This window comes from Alligator sinensis, unplaced genomic scaffold, assembly GCF_000455745.1.
Source record: "Alligator sinensis unplaced genomic scaffold, ASM45574v1 scaffold1010_1, whole genome shotgun sequence".
Classification (NCBI taxonomy): Eukaryota; Metazoa; Chordata; order Crocodylia; family Alligatoridae; genus Alligator; species Alligator sinensis.
The window spans coordinates 574,402-593,005 of record NW_005842624.1 but is presented as its reverse complement, the minus strand read 5'-3'; the positions used below and the strand labels follow the sequence as shown (position 1 = coordinate 593,005).

Genomic DNA, 18,604 nt, shown 5'->3' with positions numbered 1-18,604 from the left:
CAATGTATGTTTAAAATGTATGCCAAAATAAAACATATTAAGGGAAAGTGCTTACCTAGCAGCACAATCATATGCTAAAACATCAGTCTCAGCAAGAAGGTCTCCATCAGTCTCATGGTCTCCCCCATCTGGACCCAATTCGAACAACTGAAAAAAAGAAAATAAATACGTAAGATGTCTCTCTACCCTTGCAAATTCTATTCCATTGTTCGTATTTGCTTGCCATTCTTTCTTGCCTATAACTCTAGGGATCCTATTATAAACCATGTACTAATAGTAGTTAATGTAAGACAGTGATTTACTTCACATACTTCAGTGGTTTCTTTAGATATTCTGTCTATACTAATCTCACTCTGGGCAACTGACAGGTTATACACCTCATTCAACAGATGTCATATATGAGTCCTATTTGCTACTAACTAAATAACAAATGTAGAGTGCTTGGCAGCTGGGCAACTAAACGTTAAATCTACACTACAGACTGTAGCATAGCACAGAAATATCCAAGCTTCCTTATGTGACTTAGCTCAGGTACTAGAACACTCCTGCCATGGCAGCGCACAGCTCATCTGAGTGAATTTAACCTGCTGAAAAATTACTTTAAGAAGCAAAATACATTAGTCCATACTGAACTCTGTGCTGCCATAGTTACATTACTTTCAATACTTGAACTGATTTTACATGAAGGAACTTAGATTCCTCTATATTAGACCATAAACTGCAGTGTAGACATGCCCTTAATCTTACACCCAAGTTAAGGGCAGAACATTTAAGAAGGGTGAGAGGATTACTTCAAGCAGTTGTTTTGCAGATCTGATGCACAAAAATATTCCTGAACACTGAAGAAGAGGCAGCCTGAGCTCTAATTAAATGAGCCTTAACATTTAGCAAGAGACACAGGTCATCCATTATCAATTAGATATTCTCTGGGTAAATCTATTAAATATTCTCTGGGAGGAGACAGCTTGGCTTTTTATCAAGGCTACTGAGATCAAGAAGAAAGATGACTAAAGGATATTTGGGGGGAGGGGTGGGGGAGGGGAACGGAAGGACTGAACTGTTTGCCGTTTTTCCCTTTTCTACAACAGTAGAAGGTTACAGAAAGAAATCTGGAAAATAACTATCTGCCTGGTCCAAAATGAAATCTGAAACAATTTGGGAATTTATAAGATCTCCAGACCATCTTCTTGTAATGAAATATGGTAAAAAAGGGATGCGTCATGAAAGCATGAAAATTTCAAACTCATTGACCGATCTGGCTGACATAACAATGGACATCTAAAAGACCGTTCAGAGAATAAGGTGTCTAAGAAAAAATTCGCAGTGATCAAAAATAGGATTCTTCAAGATCTGTAGGGACAAATCTTGTGTTCCGAAGACAGAAGCAAACCCTTGCCTTGTGGACTAAAGGCAAACCAGCTGAAATAAAAATTCTAGAAAGGTGAAGTGGAAAAGTCCATAATTGGACTAGTGCGCGACATAGACATACAGACACTACTAGCTTGTCTGGAATGAAAGATATGAAACAACTTATGGGTCTTCTCCTCAGTCATTGAAGTCTCACTCCCCACCACATAAGCTCTTTGACACAGTCAGTCCTGAAAAGCACTCTAATAATTCATGACTGACTGTAGGGAGCTCCGAAATTTGCGCTGGAAGTACAAAGTGTGGCAGCTTTTTTAATCTTGGAGTTTCCCTCATGCTCCCCCATCCTCCAACTGCTGATCGGTGGACAGGCCCCACTGCTCATCACCCGTGCCTGATGGCCGGGAGGCAAAAACTACTGCAGTTTTTACCTTCTGGACATCAGGCGCAGGCAGTGAGTGATGAGTGACAGGCCCCTCTGCCAATCAGTGGCAGGGGGAGGGAAAACTCCAAGATTAAAGAAGCTGCTGCACTGTACTGTGCAATCCCAGCATGAATTTCAGAGATCTCTATGATAAGAGAGGAAAAGAAACTCATTGGAAGAAGATAACAGATCTTTGGGAGAAGATGAAGGGTCCAGTGGTTCAGAACCTGACTCTTCACTCATTTCTTCTACTGTTACAGAAGGTCCAGAAATTTGAAAGCACAGAAAAGAATTAATCAATTTTTCAAAAGATCAGGAAGAAACTCAGGGCTGGAGAATGTGCTCTAGGCAAAAAACCTGCAGCTTAATGAAGTAATAAGGATATGTTCAGCTGAATGAGAGGAGTACATTTCTTCTAATGGTGATACTGATATTTAAAGGTGATGAAAGGAATGAAAATCTTTTAACCGGTCATCCAGTACAGGCTATCAACACAACACTAAAAAAAAAAAAAAAAGACAGCCTCCATTAGTAAGAAATCAATACTAATTGGCAACACATCAACTGCTACTGCCAGCTCCAGTCATTATAATTGTAAATGTTGAAGGTATCTGGGCAGCTGCCTTGAGGACCTTAACTACAGATTCAGAGCTGAACCAATACTGACAGCATGAGAGACATTTGTGACAGTGAACAACTTTGTTGAGATCTCAACATTCCCCTTCTTCAAGAAGGCAGGTCAGTGGTAGGAACCATACCTGGTTGAGGGCTCTAATTTATCTCATCTTGGTGGAGTACCACTAGTCTTCGCTGTCAAAGCAGCCATTTGATTTTTGGTTTGTTGGTGTTGAGTAAAGCTTTTTACCAGTATTGCTTTTACCATCATAATCAATACTGTTAAACATCTTTATTATATTAATTGCTGTTTTGCCTTTAGGCACTATGTTCGGTACTTCACAAGAGAGAACAGCAGGTGATCTGTGTCCCAAAATAGCTTACATCCTCAATAAGCAAGGCAGACCCAAGGTAGTAAAAATGAATTCATTTGGTCATAACTATGATTGAGCTGGCATTTTCTGATTTTTATCATTCTGATTTTATACCTGTAGTAATAAAGAATCTGTAAAATGCCTCAGGATAGCCAAAGGAGAAGGAACAAGTGACATGTTTAATTTGAATGCATGAGAGAACTATGTAAAGAAGGCAGAGCAGGGTAGCATCTTAAAAACAAATTCATGGAGAAGCGAGTGACAGTCTCCTTTGTCAGATACTATGAACACCCTACTCTGCCTTCTGCCTGACCTCAGACTAAATATTTTTTTGTTTTGTTTTTACTGTGATGAGGGTAGATGTCATGGTAGTTCCTTGATTATGACTGGCTTTGGTGCAAAGAAAACAATGTAATCTTCATTAATGGGGCACATGTTCACTTTTGCCCTTCTAGAGATGTGTACTGATGACCCTGGGTTGTAAATTTCCCAGTGGAAGGTCTCTTAATAATCCCATTTGTTTGAAACACGGGAGAGATCACTGCTGTCTAAGCACAGACAGCATTTAGATAACAAGATAGGAACCAAAAAAGCCAGTTGTCAACAAATTAAACTTACTTCTTTGTTTTCCTTTGGGCATTATCTGAAGCACTTCCAAATTATTTATTACCACTGGTATAAAATTACAAATATAAAAACCAGAGCATGCCAACTGCATCATAGTTATGGCCAAATTAATGAATTCAGAAAACAACGAACAACTTAAAACATGGTTCATAAAAATTCCATCTGAGCAAATCCATAATACTGATTAATATTTCTGAGTATTTATCTTACAGGTCTATCTTAATGACCTGCAACATGAGGCATTAATGGTAATACTAGAAGTTCCATTGTATTTTAAAAGGTGAGCAATGAGCCTCCTGATTTTACATGTTATCCATGTCCCCATCCTCATAAGCAGGGTTCCGGGTTTTGTTTGCCACAGAAAATAACAGTAAAACAGATGTTACCATTTTAAGGAGAAAAACCTGGGTTTTCTCCTTTAAAAGAGAAGGAAGTGGGAAACAGTGGGTTACCCCTTGCATACTGCTGGGTTGTGGAGCCTCTGGGGGGAGGGCAGCAGGGTAGGGAGCCCTGAGTCCGCAGCAGGCAGCCTATACCCACTTCCCACCCCCTGGTCACTGTCTTGGGACCAACTGTCTCAGGGCCAGCACCAGTGGGGCCCAGAGCAGGGCGCAGGCTGGCAGGGGTCTGTGGAGCCGGGTTGGGCTGCAACAGCAGGGAGAAGGGGGAGTTGGCCTGGCTCCATAGAGCCTCTGCCAGCCAGGACCCCGTACTCCCGCCGCCCTGCTCTAGACCCGGCTGGCGCTGGCCTCGGGACACTGGTGCGGGCCCCATGCTCCCAGTGAAAAGCGCCCCCTCCCCCACCCCTGTGCCGGCGCGGGGCTGTCCTGAGCAGTCACAGGCAGCCCCACACGGACTGTGAGCAGCTGCAGCATGAGGCACCAGCCACAGGGTGGGCGAGGGGCCGCTTTTCCCGTGCTCAGCACCAGCTAGTAACCCGTCCCCACTGCCAGCCTGGGCCCCGCGCCAGCTCCATGGGGCTGCATCGCAGCGATAGCAACTGCTCAACGCAGAGGAAAGCTGCACCCCTCACTTGCTGCGCCTGGCAGTGTTTGCCACTAGAGCTGCCCAGCGTGCGAGCTCCAGGCGGGCAGCAGCAGCAAACACTGCCCAGCACGGCATGTGGGCTGTATTTCACCCACCCCTGCTATATAGTGTCATTTCATTTTAAATCACAGAAAAACACAGATTTTACTGTTTTTAATTGATGATTTTTATCAGAGATTTTGTGATATTTAAACAGAGAAAACCAGGATCACTGCTCATGAGGCACTGATCCAGGACTTTCACACTAAGAAGCCTAACTCATGCTCCTTGGGATTTTTTAAATTTTTTGATGCAAATTTACAAAAAACAAATACAAATTTAAAAAAAACACCAAAAAAAGTAAACACCAAAAAATACCCTACCTATTCTAAACTGCATTTCAGAAGTCCTGGTTTTAAATCTGTATTTTGAAAAAATTAGACTATTACCTTTATTTTAGCTGTGTATTCACCCCTTCCTCCAAACAGGCCAAGACCACCAAGTAAAATATCAGTATCAGCACAGAAACGTATCGCTTCCACTGAATGGGCTGAATAACCCCAACCTCCTCCATGACCTACAGGGGGAAAAAAGTTAGAGAGTTATGTTAAATAGGCTGTCATTCCCCAAAGGTGATTTCTTTCTAAAACAAAGCTATCCTGTGTACATACTTTCAAATCTGTTAACAACGCTATAGTCTTCTTTGGAATAAACTTTCATTACTGCTTGAGTCTCCTCTTCTGTGTTTGTTACACCCATTTTTAAGTCCTGCATAGCAGCCAATGTATCAAGACAACCTGAAAGAAAGTAAAAACAAATATTCAAAATTTATTACCGTAAATCAGTGGGACTCTACATCAAAAAGTTATGGAGAGAGAAGTTCATGAAGATTTAAAATATCAGCAGCAACACAACCTAGCCTGTCAAGCACACTAATATAAATGTAGCAAAATACTAGTACCGTATCTAGTTATAGCCAGAGAAGCCACTATGGGGAAATACAAGGGTTTACCACTGAAGACAAACACTTGACTCAGAATTTGCTTGTGTGTTAACTAAGAAACATTTAAACTAGGTCTAGTACGGACATGACTACACATTGTCCTATGGCAACATAGTGATGCAGTATGTCGCTGTATGGCACACTACAGTGATGTAGTGATCACTCAGGTCTACATGTGATCGTCAGCTCACTGTAGCAACAAAATCTACTCATGCACTGCGCACACAGCACAGCAACCACCTATGCTGTGCTGTGCGTTAGTACTTCCAAAAGGAAGTGCTGAAGCACGGCGCTGTAGCAACATTGCCATATGGCAACGTGTAGACATGCCCTATGTGACCAATTGCATACCATATCTTGACAACACTCTTACATATTTCTCTTTGGCTTCATGTGTTCTTTTTATGGAGAAAGGAAATAAAGTACTCATTTGACACCTAATCTTTCATCTCTAAATATACTCCTATACACTTAGTTTTATTCAAAACCAAATAGCAACATTAGGAAGGAGAAACCACACACAGAAAACTGAAATTAGGTCTGGAAATTTAGTGCCAAAAAGGCATTTGGAATAGAGTGATAAAGGAGACTAACAGGTAAAACAGATCACTTTACAACATGAAGAAGGTTTTTATCTATAATATGTTGGCTAAACAAGGGGTACAAAGGTGTAAAGGACAAAGCAAAAAGGTTTAAATAAAAAAGGAATAATAATTATGCTTCCATTGCACAAGTAGGTATAACCTGGAATTACTATGAAGTTTTCCCTATGGCTCTAATTTCCTTTATCAAGAAATATTTCTTTAAAAAATAGGTTTAATGACAGAATAATAGCCTGCTGAAGGAAATAATGTAAGTGACAAAAATATTTGTAAAAGAACTATGAAGTTAAAAATATCATTTTTAAACACTTAAGTGTTCTTATTTCAAATGTAGCACTTTAGATTTACAAAGCTAACAGGGAGGGTACTTAACAAACACCATATTTCATTGAGGGTCACACCTTTGCATTCACTTATGGGAACTGAGGTTGGTAGCAAAAACACAGAATTTTTTTTATCCAAGTTGTCTTCTCAAAGGTGTGGAAACATCCTCATCATGAATCAATTTCTCTAGGGTCTGTAAGGGCCCTGGTGCACATTCAAATTAAAGCTGGATAAAACTCAGCTATTAAGTTGTTGCACATTTTCAAGCAGTAGCTTTGTAGATGGTTGGTTTTTTTTTTCTAGCAGGGTAGACATTTTTATGGCATTAAAATTACTTGCATGTGTGGCTGGTCTAAATTTATTGTGAGATTAACCAGTCAATTGCATAATACTGTATATGCAATGTGTGGCAAGGGCCTAAAGAAGTGCACACCCAGCAAACCGTCTCAGCTCCTCCTCTGTACTGCCTAGCACAGACAAAAAGAACTCCAGTACAGACAAAATGTAGAAAAGAAAAGTAGGAATGCAGAAAAACAGCTTTCCGAGAACAATTGCTTTTTCTTCCCTAGAGCTGTATTTATATTCACACTTGTGGGAGACAATCAAATAATGCCCAATGGATGGAACGTGGACAAGGAACGCATTAAAACACAGCCTAAACTACTTTTTCCCAAGCTGGGCACTGGAATGCAATATTAAACACAAAGAGTAGTACAAGGAATGGACTGGCCAAGTTGTTCTATGCATCTCCAAGATTAGGAAAGGCTGAAAAATACAGCCATAACTGTGGTGTCATGAGTTCCTTCACATGACAATAACTGGCATCCTAAATCAATTAAGCAAATTTCTGCTTAATTAATTCATTAAGAACTGAAGAGGCCCGAAATGGCTGTAACAAATTTGTCCTGACAAATACAAATTTCTGCACTTTCTGGCTCCAGGTCTCATTTGCAATTCCACCAAGTATACCAGATGTCTCATGCATATCTGACATTAGGAAAACAGAGTCATATAAGGGGTACAAAACAGGCAAACAAACAAAAACAGAACAAAACAATGTCACTGTCCCATGTGCAAAAATCCAACTTTAAGAACTTAAGGAAAAAAACTGAGGAATTTCGAGTATTGCTTCACTAATATACATTACACCAAGTCAAAAGGGGGATTAAAAGGTGTAAAGAATCGAGTATCAGTACTTGAAGTAGTCATACCGTTACCTTCCTGGCCTTGTAGACTACTAAGGTGGTTTCTGGGTGGTGGCCTACAATCTTACACCTAACTCATGCATTTGGTTTCTAATAGGTATGGTTATAACGGTACACTGCACTCCTTGCAACAATGCCACATGACTGGTAAAACCGTATACGTGACTTTTGTTGTGTTTAAAAAAAAAAAAAAAAGACTTAGTGTCTTTTAAGTATACCTAACTCAAGTCACTAGAGAAATCTAGCAGAGAAACCCATACAGGTGAACAGCATACGAGGTGCCAACAGTAGTACATGTACAGTAGTGTGAAATATCTAAGGGTGCTTGAAATTTTTCCATCAATAGTCATGGACCGCAAACTTTATCTTGCTGGTTGTTCAATTTTAGCATATCTCTTTGCTTTTATACCATGGATCTGGTAATGAGTAACAGTGTGCAAGCTGTAGTCACTATAATCATTTCACACATGGCATGTACCTCCAACTGGAGGTGTTAGTGAAAAGCCTGTAGTATGCATGTCAATGCAATAGATAACGGGGGCACTGGCAGAGATGCACAAACCTGCCTACTGGCAACCCAGAACATAAATACTGCGTGCTTAATCAAGAAGGTAATAGCATCTTTCAATGAACTGGATAACCAAATAATCATGGTTAAGCCAGGTTGTGGGAACCCAGTTTCCAGCTTGCCAGTAGAGAGGGAGCCCAGGATCACGACTGCGGGCTCCCCCTGCACAGGTAAGTTGAAAGTCAGGTGCCTGACTTTCAGCTAGCCCCGAGGACCCAAGGAGCCAGTTTAAATTCCCATGTGGTCCCTAGAGCTGACCAGCCAATGATCAGATTATTACTGGAAGATTGGCAATGCTCTGGGGTGGTCCCAATCTGCCACTGGCTGGCAAGAAGCACACAGGGATTTGAGCCCTGGTGCGGTCCCTGCCATCAAACAACAATCGGCAGCAGGATCAGGACCACACTGCGGCCAGTTGCAAAGCCCAGTGGGGTCCACCCTGCCACATATTCAATTTAAGACTCAATGGAAACCAGCTGCTAAAGTTAGCACACAAAATGTGTAATAAAAGTGTAGTTGGTTTCCCATTTTACTAACTGATTAACTGGTTAATCATGTCTTTACTGTAACATCTGTTTGTAGCCTTAGTCTTAGTGCCAGGCACGAACTGGTGATCAGATCATGGTTTAACAGCCAAATAAGAAAAAGATGCATCTGAATCCCAACTAATGGCACCTTGTGAGCACCACTTGAGCATCAATAACATCAAAATAACCTGTGTGTGACCATGAATATCAGAATACTATGTGCGATCATGACTGCTGAATGAACTGCTATATGATTTTCTTGAAGTTGTCTTTACAAGTCACCCACAAACATTAGGGTACAATTGCAAAGCAACTGCAGAGAGTAGCCAGAGAAAACTGGAAAAACTAAATAGCAAAGACAGTCATAGGGAGCTGAGAATGAAGCTAACAGTTATTTGTCTGCTGACAACTCTACTGATATTGAGGAAGAAGAGCAAATCTTATCATGCTGGACCCTGCGCATCTTAGAAAATTATTGGCTTTCTATCTAGGCAATATCAATACTAGTTAGATGATGTAGCCATTGTGCTTCTGCTCAAACAAGAACAGAGCTCTGAAATTGTGCTGGCCAGGCTGAAGTCAAATATATATCCTGTTGGCTTCAAGGAAGTTTACAAACTGACGCAGGCTTTAATGATGCTGGGCAAGTTGATGAGCTGACTTAACTCAGGCCCTGACAGCACCGATTTGGGACCATCTTCAGCCCAGTTCCCAGGGTGTAGTACCATCGCATGATTGGGATATGAAGGATTTTATGCTCTGTCCCACATATTGCATATTCTGCCATGTATGTCTGGCATGGTACAATGTAGGAGGAGGTATAAAACTCCTCAGATCTCAATCGCACCATCATTTTAACTTTTGCCAGTACCCTTGGATTATGCCTCGTTTCCTGTAAATACAAGGAATTTTTTCCCTAGTCTTGGTCACATACCTTCCATCTTCTCTTTAGAGAAGTCAGTCAAAAGCTGTATGAAACACTACATAAATCAATTAAGTTAAATGGAAACTTTTAGTAATGGTACATCACTTGATTGACTGTGGGACTCGGGACCAGGTCTTCACTGAAATTAGTAATGACCTTATCAAGTAGGGCAGGATGAATGGAAAAGTCAGTCCCAAAAAGGTTGAACTCTGCAGTTTTGATACTCTATAAACATGGCCATTTTCTTTCGATGGATACTCTTACTTGTAACAAACTGACCTTCCATTCACTAAGACAAGAGGTGATATTTTTAAAATTAGTTCCACATAGCTCCTTTGCCTGTTAAAAACACACAAAACATGAGACTGATCTCTGCCCTTTCATGTGTCTGAACAAGAAGCCATTTTTAAAAGGTCCCTGGAACTGCAATAAATTCAGGCACAAACATAATTAGCAACTATGCCTCACCCCTGTTTTAGTGCATCATCCGACAAAGGATAATCTCTATTTTAGAAATTAAAGAACCGTCTGATCAACGTTCCCTGCCCCCAATGCTAGTTTGCACAAAAAAAGATATTTAAAGGAAGGTTAGTAGACTGTTCAAAAATATTGGCTAGGATATTCCGCATCTGCCACTCTAATCCTGGAAGAAGTTTAGTCATTAAAAAAACTAAGAAAAATAGCAAATGTTTTTTGGCAGTTAAAAAGCAACAAAGTCATTTTATTTGTATTGTATATTATATTACATATCTACTATTTTTATCTTCCCAATTCACCCATAGAGTTGTACCTAGAATGTGCAAAGCTGCGTGAGACCTGGTGGTTAGAGCTTTTGATCCTGTTGGAAGAGCAAGTTCTGGACTTAGAATACTACATCGTGATTGCATGTCTGGAGCTGAAGGAAGCCTGGAATCAGCAACAACTGCATTGTAACTCCACAGTTCTCTAGCATTTGGTCGAAACCTGACCACAAAAAAGACAGCAAAAATGTATCAAAAAAATTTAGTTTACCAGACATTTAACTAAGCCATTTAAACATCCTGAAACATTTTAATCCCAGTTCTTAGTATAGAATGTTAGGATTTTTATGGAATGTTAGCTTTTTTATTAAATATGACAGTAACCAGATTCTTAATATCCTCAAGGACAAACTAGTAAAATAATAGATTACAAAACTCAGATTACATGAGAGACTTTGCAGTCGCAGTAAGAGACAAAAATAACGTATTTCCTTACCTAAAGAACTTAAAATCTAATTAAAACTGTCACGTGACAAGCGACAGTAGCAAATAGTATGGGATGAGGTAAAGAACAACATTTTCAAGTGAAAGAGGATTATTCAGTTTAGATGGATGTAAATCCTGGGAAAGCTGATATATTTTAGGTTTATTTTTTCATTTTAAGTGGATTGCACTTGCTTGTGGATATCCCACTTGAAATGGGTTAGGAAACATAATGGAGTATAGTAACTTAACACAAGGGATAAAGAGGACCCTCATGCAATACAGCAGGGCTGTCCATCATTGGGCTACAACCAGCAACCAAGGTTTAACTTGCTCCTGGGCTGGCAGTCTGGGCACCACTAACTCCCACTTGCTCTCCTGCTGCTACTGCCACAGTCTCCAGGATCCCTCTCCCCACTGCTGCCTTCCACTAACTCATCCCACCTCTGGGGACAGGGCAGCATGGCCCATGGGGCTGAGGAATCCTGTGGCTGGAGCAATTCAGGGGAGGGCTCATGGCATGGTGCAACTGGAATTTAAGAGCATGTCAGCATATTTTCACTACTTAATCCAATTCCTGATCCCATATGAAGAACAAACCAATCCCAACAAAGAATCTAAGCTTCTCTGAAAAAAGTGCTTATAGTCAACTGCTGCTGTTACTGCTTCTTACTCTTCCAGATCATTTGAAGATTGAGACAGAAATTAATCTAACACCTTCACTTTGGCCATACTTGCAAGATTACCTTCACAATGACGACTCCTAGAACTTTTACAATTAAAGCTACAATTCTGATGTCATCATCTGAATCTGGTGGCAAAAGCCTTAGAGCAAAAATCTATTGCCTTAATCCTCATAATGCTCAAGAGTGGTGCAGTTCATTGTGAAATTGTGGAGACTGGAGAGGAAGACACTGTGGTAACTAAGTTTGGAGATTAGGGCAGACAGTTCAGATCTAGGCAGGGGGAGGGGGGGCGGGCAGAGAAGAGAGTAAGACTGAATATGGCTGGTACACAAGGAAAAGAAAATAAGACCACCCAAAGGTCTCTCACAGCCTGGAGACGGATGATATTATAGGTCTCTTGTACACAGGACGAAAGTGTACAATGTGTTTTTGCAGTTTAATTGCGTCATGCTGTACATGTGCAAGGTTTTTATTTTTTTACGATTTAAGTCAGTTTGCTATGTTGCAAACTAAACCACATCTGCATGTAGTTTAGTTTACAACATAGCCATTTGTAACATTGCAGCCTTTGACAGTGTGCTCCCCTCCCCAAGGAAGAGGCAGGCTGAAAGCAGAAACAGTGAGGGGCCAAATGTTTCTTTCTTCCTCCCTCCTCGCAGAGCCTGCCCACATCTCCCACAGCTAGAGGGCAAGCTGCCAGTGGGCCATGATATGCAGAAGGTCCTGGGTCCTTCTTTCTGCGGTGGCAGTGCCCCCTGGGGCTGCCCGGGTGGGCTGCTAGCAGGCAGGTGCTGCCCCAGCTCGGGCTCAGGGAACAGTTGGATTGGGCTGGGTGCTGTCTGCAAGCTGGGGCAGCATCCATGGCCCCAGAAAGTGATGCACCATGAAAGAAAGGTCCAGGGCCCCCTGCAGTTCATAGGGCACTCCACCAAAAAAAAAAAAAATTGCGTTTTTAAGCATCGTAATTAAAAACCCACCATTTAAACTTAGGGGATTAAATCCCTGTCACATGTACAAGCAGCCACAGACAAGAAAGAAGCTGTTTTGGCTGTCTTGAGCTTAAAGAAAAGAGTCAAAGGAAAAAAAAAAAACACGTAAGAAACATGAGAAACTGAACAGTAGGTGGTAAATGATAACTGAATACATGTGAGACCAGTCACAAAGCTGGTCCTAATAAATAAAGTTTTCATACTGACACCTTCTTTCAACAACAAGCCAGTTACCTCCAAATAACATCATAAACAGGATCCAGACATACGCCAGACCCTTGAAGATCTTCCTGTTCAGAATCATTAAATGTCTTGCAACTGCCATCCACCTTATTTATGAGAAGACATTTAAATGGAGGAGGCTCTGACATAGAAGCAGGTACCAAACCTAGGAAAAAAAACAGGTAAAAAAATCCCATTTATTAGACACCATCTTCCATTTATTCAGTAATACTATTATTATAATAGGTGCACTCATACACCGATACAAATACAGTATCTTGTGTGTGGGGTAAGATTACAATGAAATATGTAAATGCAGGATTAGCTTGGAAAAATCAAATTTTCAAAATTACTTTTAATAAAAATATGCTTTAAAGCAACCAAGTACGCCACATGCAGTAGAAGTACTCCAAAAGGAAAATAGCCACATAAGATTCAATTTTCTTAGTTTGCATCACTCATGCTGACACATACTACTTGAATTATAGTATTTAATCAGATTTACAGTATTTACAGTATTTTTAAAAGAGGGCTTACCTATTATATGCCTACTTGCAAAGATCTCTGACGTGGCCAGCACATGAGAATTAATGAGAGCTTCATCAATCCGAAGAAAAGTCTGGTCTCCACTTGCTCCAATCCATGTAGCTTTGCGTCCATATTTAGATCCAATATTAGGCATAGGTGCTGGTTTTGCATTCCAGTATGGCATATCCAGAATTGGCCTGCCAAGCTGTCCTTTCTAAAGTGAAAAAAATTAAGCATTAATAAATACTAGTCACAACATTTTCATATAAACTAATAATCATATATTTGAAAATTAAAAATGGGTTAATTGAGAAAGATGGCTCAATAAAAGTTTACTTCACAATACTAGCACAGCTGCATTGGAGTACATGATATTTTTATTTATTTATTTATTTATTTTTAACTACAGAAGGTAGATACATTAAGATGCATTAAAAAATGATCCTAACAGGTAACACAAACAGCCCTCTCCTTACAGTTCTTCAAACCCATCATATGGCCAAAGGCCACTCACATTGTTCAATTGCCTCTGTGTTTTACTAATTATAAACTGTATGTTCTTGTGATGAGACCACTACTGTGTTGCTACAAATATCAATATAACTGGTTGTCCCATAAGCACTAGCGAAAAAAAACCATGCTTAAAAACAGCTTTAAAAGCTAGGCACTTATTGATCAAGATTTTTTTTTATTTTAGCAAGTTGGCATTCTCCATGCTGCCAATTTGCAGTGGGCCAAAGCAGGCTGGGGGGAGGTGGGAGGACTGACACCCCTGGGATCTCTCAGTGTCAAAAAAACTTGTGCCTTAAGAAAGTGGAGTGGCACACATGCTGGCAGTGTGCACTGCTAGAAACCAGAACCTGGCCGGCTAGAGCCACACTGGCTGCCAGCCAGGCTCCGTGCTGCTGTGGCTGCAGCCCCCGGAGGTCCTTAGGACCTCAGGTAAGGCTGCTGGGGCCAACCCAGGTGCTGGCCCCAGCCTCTCCTACCCCATCTGGGGTAATGTGCTATGCACGCACAGGCGTTTCCCAGGAACAAACAGCAGCAGCACATATTGCTTCGCTGCTGTTTGCCTCTGGGGAAACGCATGCTCTCATTTGTGGCTCACTGCTAAGTGACTAACTGAACAAGAAGGAATACTGCCTCGTGCACTACAAAGCAGGATTTAGGAGTTTTGGTAAATCACAGACTCAATGGGCCTGTCTACACATCACCCTACAGTGACATAACGATGTGCTATGGTGATGTAGTGATCACACAGGTCTACACATGTTCGCCAGCTACGTCACCGTAGTAGTGCACTTCCCTGGTATAGTGCGCAGCTACAGTGACATAGCAGTGAAATCTAACCATGCGCTATGCACACAGTGCAGTAACTGCCTGTACTATGCTGTGCTTTAGTACTTTATGCAGCTGTGAAAAAAAACAAATGCAGTTTTGGGATGCGTCCACAGGAGCTTTATATGCAAGACACAGGAGGTGATATTGCCTCTTTCCTCTGCGCTCATTAGGCCTCATCTGCTACGCTGTGTGCAGTTTTGGGCTTCGTGTTTTTAAAATGTGGAGAAGTAAAAGACTACTGGCAGATGTGGGCCACAAAAATGAACAAGGACCTGGAACACAAGCCCTTTGAGGAGAGGTGGGAAAAATAGGCACGATCGATTTGTGATAAGAACATTAAATAGGGGCACATGATAAGCAGTCTTCAAATATCCTAAGGGTTGCCATGAAAAAGGGATGCCTCTTTTCCATTCCTGCGGAGAATAGTAAGCAGACCAAAGGCTTGAAGTTATAGCAAAGTAGATGTATATTGGCTATCAGGAAAAAAACTTCATTGTTAGAACAAGGAAGTTGTGGAATATCTGGCCTTGGAGGTTTTCAAGAAGTTGGATAAGCATTGGTGAGGGATCAGGAAGGAATTTTTTTTGCTCCTATTGCTACAGGTGTCAGAGGTTTTTTTCATCTTCAGCAGGTGTGGGTATGGGATGCAGCCAAGGCTAGGGATTTTGATTGAGGTATGGTAATGCTCCTGCTGCTACTGAAACCCAGAGATTCCTGGCTAGAGGCTTTAACCTCTCCCTTGATGGCCACATTTGGGATCAAGAAGTATTTTTACCTCATGGTCAGATTAGTAAGGAATGTATGGGGGTTTGCCTACCTTTGTAGTGGGGGGAAGAAGGAGGGAAGGGGCCCTCTTCCTGGGATCTCTTGCATAAATAGTAACAATCCTTGCAGCTGCAGAACACTGCCCTTGTCTCCCTGCTCTACATGTGTCAGGTTAGGTGCTTTTGGTGTCTTTGGGTAATAAGCCTTGTAGCTGTGCAACAGAGTTGATTGTATAATTTTAGGAATAGGTTAGATATGGACTTCTATGGGATGGTTTGGATAGGGATGATCCTGCCTCAAACAGGAGGTTGGACTTATTAACCTCTGGAGGTCCCCTTCCAGCTCTATTTTTCTATATGATTATGAGACTAATTTCAGCAGCTTTGCCTGACACACTCCAGTTATTTGACAGTAGCTAAAACAGATTCTTTTCTTATCCAAATTCACCTTTAGGGGGCTTGTAGAACATGACACACAATTCAAAGGAAGTGAAGGCTGTAGACACAATTTTGCATAAGAAAACAATGATTTCTGACTTCTGTTTTTCTAAGCAGTGGACATCTGCTTGATTCTTACTAGACCACAAGATAGACTTAACCCTACAAAGCTCAACAGATTCAGCCACACCATAAAAGCAGTTTAATATATTTTAAGGTACATAGACTAAGATTAAAAATGTAAAAACTGCCTAAGTGACTGACAAGTTTAAGTCTAATGCAATATACATTAAACATCCTTGAAGGATAGTATACCCTTTTATTTATTTATTTAGGCATATTGAATGTCCCTATATATAATATGAACCTTGATTTTGAGGGGAAACCTGGAAAAAAAATTCTTTGATTTAGGAATGTGAGTGGACCTGATGATTTCAGAAGGTCCCTTTCAGCCCTGAACTTCTGTGAATCTGTGAGTGGCAGCAGCTAGGGAGCTGAGTTTGCTCTTGTGGCTCCTGCCAGCCCTGTAGGCTGGCTGGGCCAACAGATCAATCCATCATGCCAGTTCCAGGGCCACACACTGAGTCCAACCCCATACGCTTGGTTCCATAGCCATGTGCCAAGCTGGACCCAGTAAGCAGAGTCCAGGACTACATACCAGGTCTGAAGCCACATGCCAGGTTTGACTCTGTGCCATGCTTCTGTAGCGGCATGCCAAGCCTGGGACCATACTCTGAGTCCAGGACTGTGTGCTGGCTCTGGAGCCACATGCTGGGTTTGACCCCAAGCGCTGCCTCCAGGGTAGAGCAACAAGTCCATGTTGGACCCGGCACCTAGCTTCAGGCTCAATGCACAGCTTCAGAGACAGTGCATGAGGTTGAAGCCAGCACCTAGCTCCAGAGCTAACACACAGTCCCAGGCTCAGCATCAGCGCTAGAAACAGCTCATGGGGTTGGATCCAGTATATGGCTCCGGTGTCAGTCCACAGCTCCAGGCTGTCCCACACTCAGTGCACTGGATCTGACCCAGCACATTACTTTAGACCTGTGTACCGAGTTATATGTGGGGTGCCAAATCAGGCCACATAACCCCAAGGTGGTGCAGCAGCCTGATCCGGTGGGCAGTTGTGGAGGGGAGTTTGCCAAGGGTCCAGAAATTTGGTGCCAGGGACTGGGGGAAGAATCAGGGAATGGTGGCAGTGTTATCTGCTGTGGCTCCCAGAGGAGTAGCATTTAATGGTGCCATCTCTCTGCCTCCCCTCTTTCTACACTTGTGGAGATCCCTTTTCCTGGCATATAATGCAAACCCCAATTTTTCCAGTTGTTCTGGGGGCAAGGTGCAGGGTATGTGAAAAAAATATAGAAATACATATATATGTACAATGGGGAATAAGTTACATAGCACCCTACATTCTGACACATCTTAACTTGCCCATGTTTCTTACTGGCAGCCTAAATAGCAATAATGTTTAAGTTTTTAAACTTGAACAGCAGTTGGGTAGCCTTATTTCTCAGAAGGATGGACACAAAAATAGGAGCTGAAAAACTTTGAACTTGGCCAGAATTAAAACTGTTTGAGCAGTGGACCTAAACAAGGTTGTAATAATGACAATAAAAGAAAACTGTTTCACCTAATAAGAAAGATAAATATTACATAATGCTCACATGAATGAATACATTAGGAAATACCAAAACATTTTTAACTCATCTTTTTAAAGGCACAAATGTTTAATGCATAGCAGACATAAGTTAGGCACATGCAAGTATATGTGTATAGAAAAACCTATCTATAAATTAACTTTAATGTTAAAAGTTTAATATATTAAGTAATTTCTTTATAAAAGAAAACAGAATTGTTAGCTTACAGAGAAACTTCCAAATGTAAACACCTGTCCATCCATTAAGAGAATAGCTGTATGGTTGCTTCCAGCAGTAACTTGTGTGCTAGGACCTGGTAATGCCTGCACCAGAGTGGGACATCCCCTATGTCAAAATAAAGCCATATTGTATTAATACAGTCATGCGACTTCTAACATTATGTGATTACTTACATTAATGATACATTTGTTACTGTTTTGATATACTATACACAAGCAGACAACCAAGCTATGTATTGTATAATAAATGGCACACTTATTCCACATATGAAAAGGGATTTAAGGAATACTGAGGGGAGAAAAAAAAAAACCTCTTGAAACACTAGCACTGAAAAGAGTTCCCTTGGAGCATTAAACCAGAAATTAGCTGTCACAGAAAACAAAATATAGGCTCTTTCCATGAAGCTCAGTGAATAGCAGGAAAAAAAATTGTTAATAATACTATTACTACTTTAGACTACATTAATATAAAAACCAGCATGCAGTCCAGAAGCACTAACAGTTATTGGATAAGAATGTCAGTCAGACTATCTGTACCATGTTTTGTATCATCAGGGATCTACATTTATTCTATTCTTGTCCATTCTACAAATGTGCCCAACTAATGCATACAGCAACCCTCACTTAGCACTCTTAATTGGCTCCTGAAAAGCCAAGTGTTAAGCAAAATCTAAAGTATTTGACGATCCAAGATGGCGACCGCAAGCGTTTTTAATGACCCACGATGGCGACCATGAGCGTTATAATGAAACTTGCTGAGTGCTAAGTGAAATTAGGTATCAATTTAAAACGAGCATTATAGCGAAATAGCGCTAAGCAAAGTAGCATTAAGTGGGAGTTGCCTGTACTACTCCCTCAACCATCTATCCTCACCTTCAGTAACTCTCTAGTAGAGGCAAAACAACTTCCGCTTCACCACTACCCAATTTACAGGCACCAATGTTAACACTCT

At 41.1% G+C, this 18,604-nt stretch overlaps 1 protein-coding gene across 1 annotated transcript in view; it reads right to left on the bottom strand.

The window, feature by feature from the left end:
* Nucleotides 1-18,604, bottom strand: part of MYCBP2 (MYC binding protein 2, E3 ubiquitin protein ligase) — a 282,082-nt gene that overhangs the window by 151,014 nt on the left and 112,464 nt on the right. The window contains exons 21-27 of the mRNA XM_025215130.1: nucleotides 17,641-17,758; nucleotides 13,243-13,447; nucleotides 12,718-12,871; nucleotides 10,376-10,548; nucleotides 5,103-5,228; nucleotides 4,881-5,008; nucleotides 56-147 (exon numbers count right to left, since the gene is read on the bottom strand). Of these exons, the coding sequence (XP_025070915.1) occupies nucleotides 56-147; nucleotides 4,881-5,008; nucleotides 5,103-5,228; nucleotides 10,376-10,548; nucleotides 12,718-12,871; nucleotides 13,243-13,447; nucleotides 17,641-17,758 (996 nt within the window). The remainder of the gene's footprint in view (nucleotides 1-55; nucleotides 148-4,880; nucleotides 5,009-5,102; nucleotides 5,229-10,375; nucleotides 10,549-12,717; nucleotides 12,872-13,242; nucleotides 13,448-17,640; nucleotides 17,759-18,604) is intronic.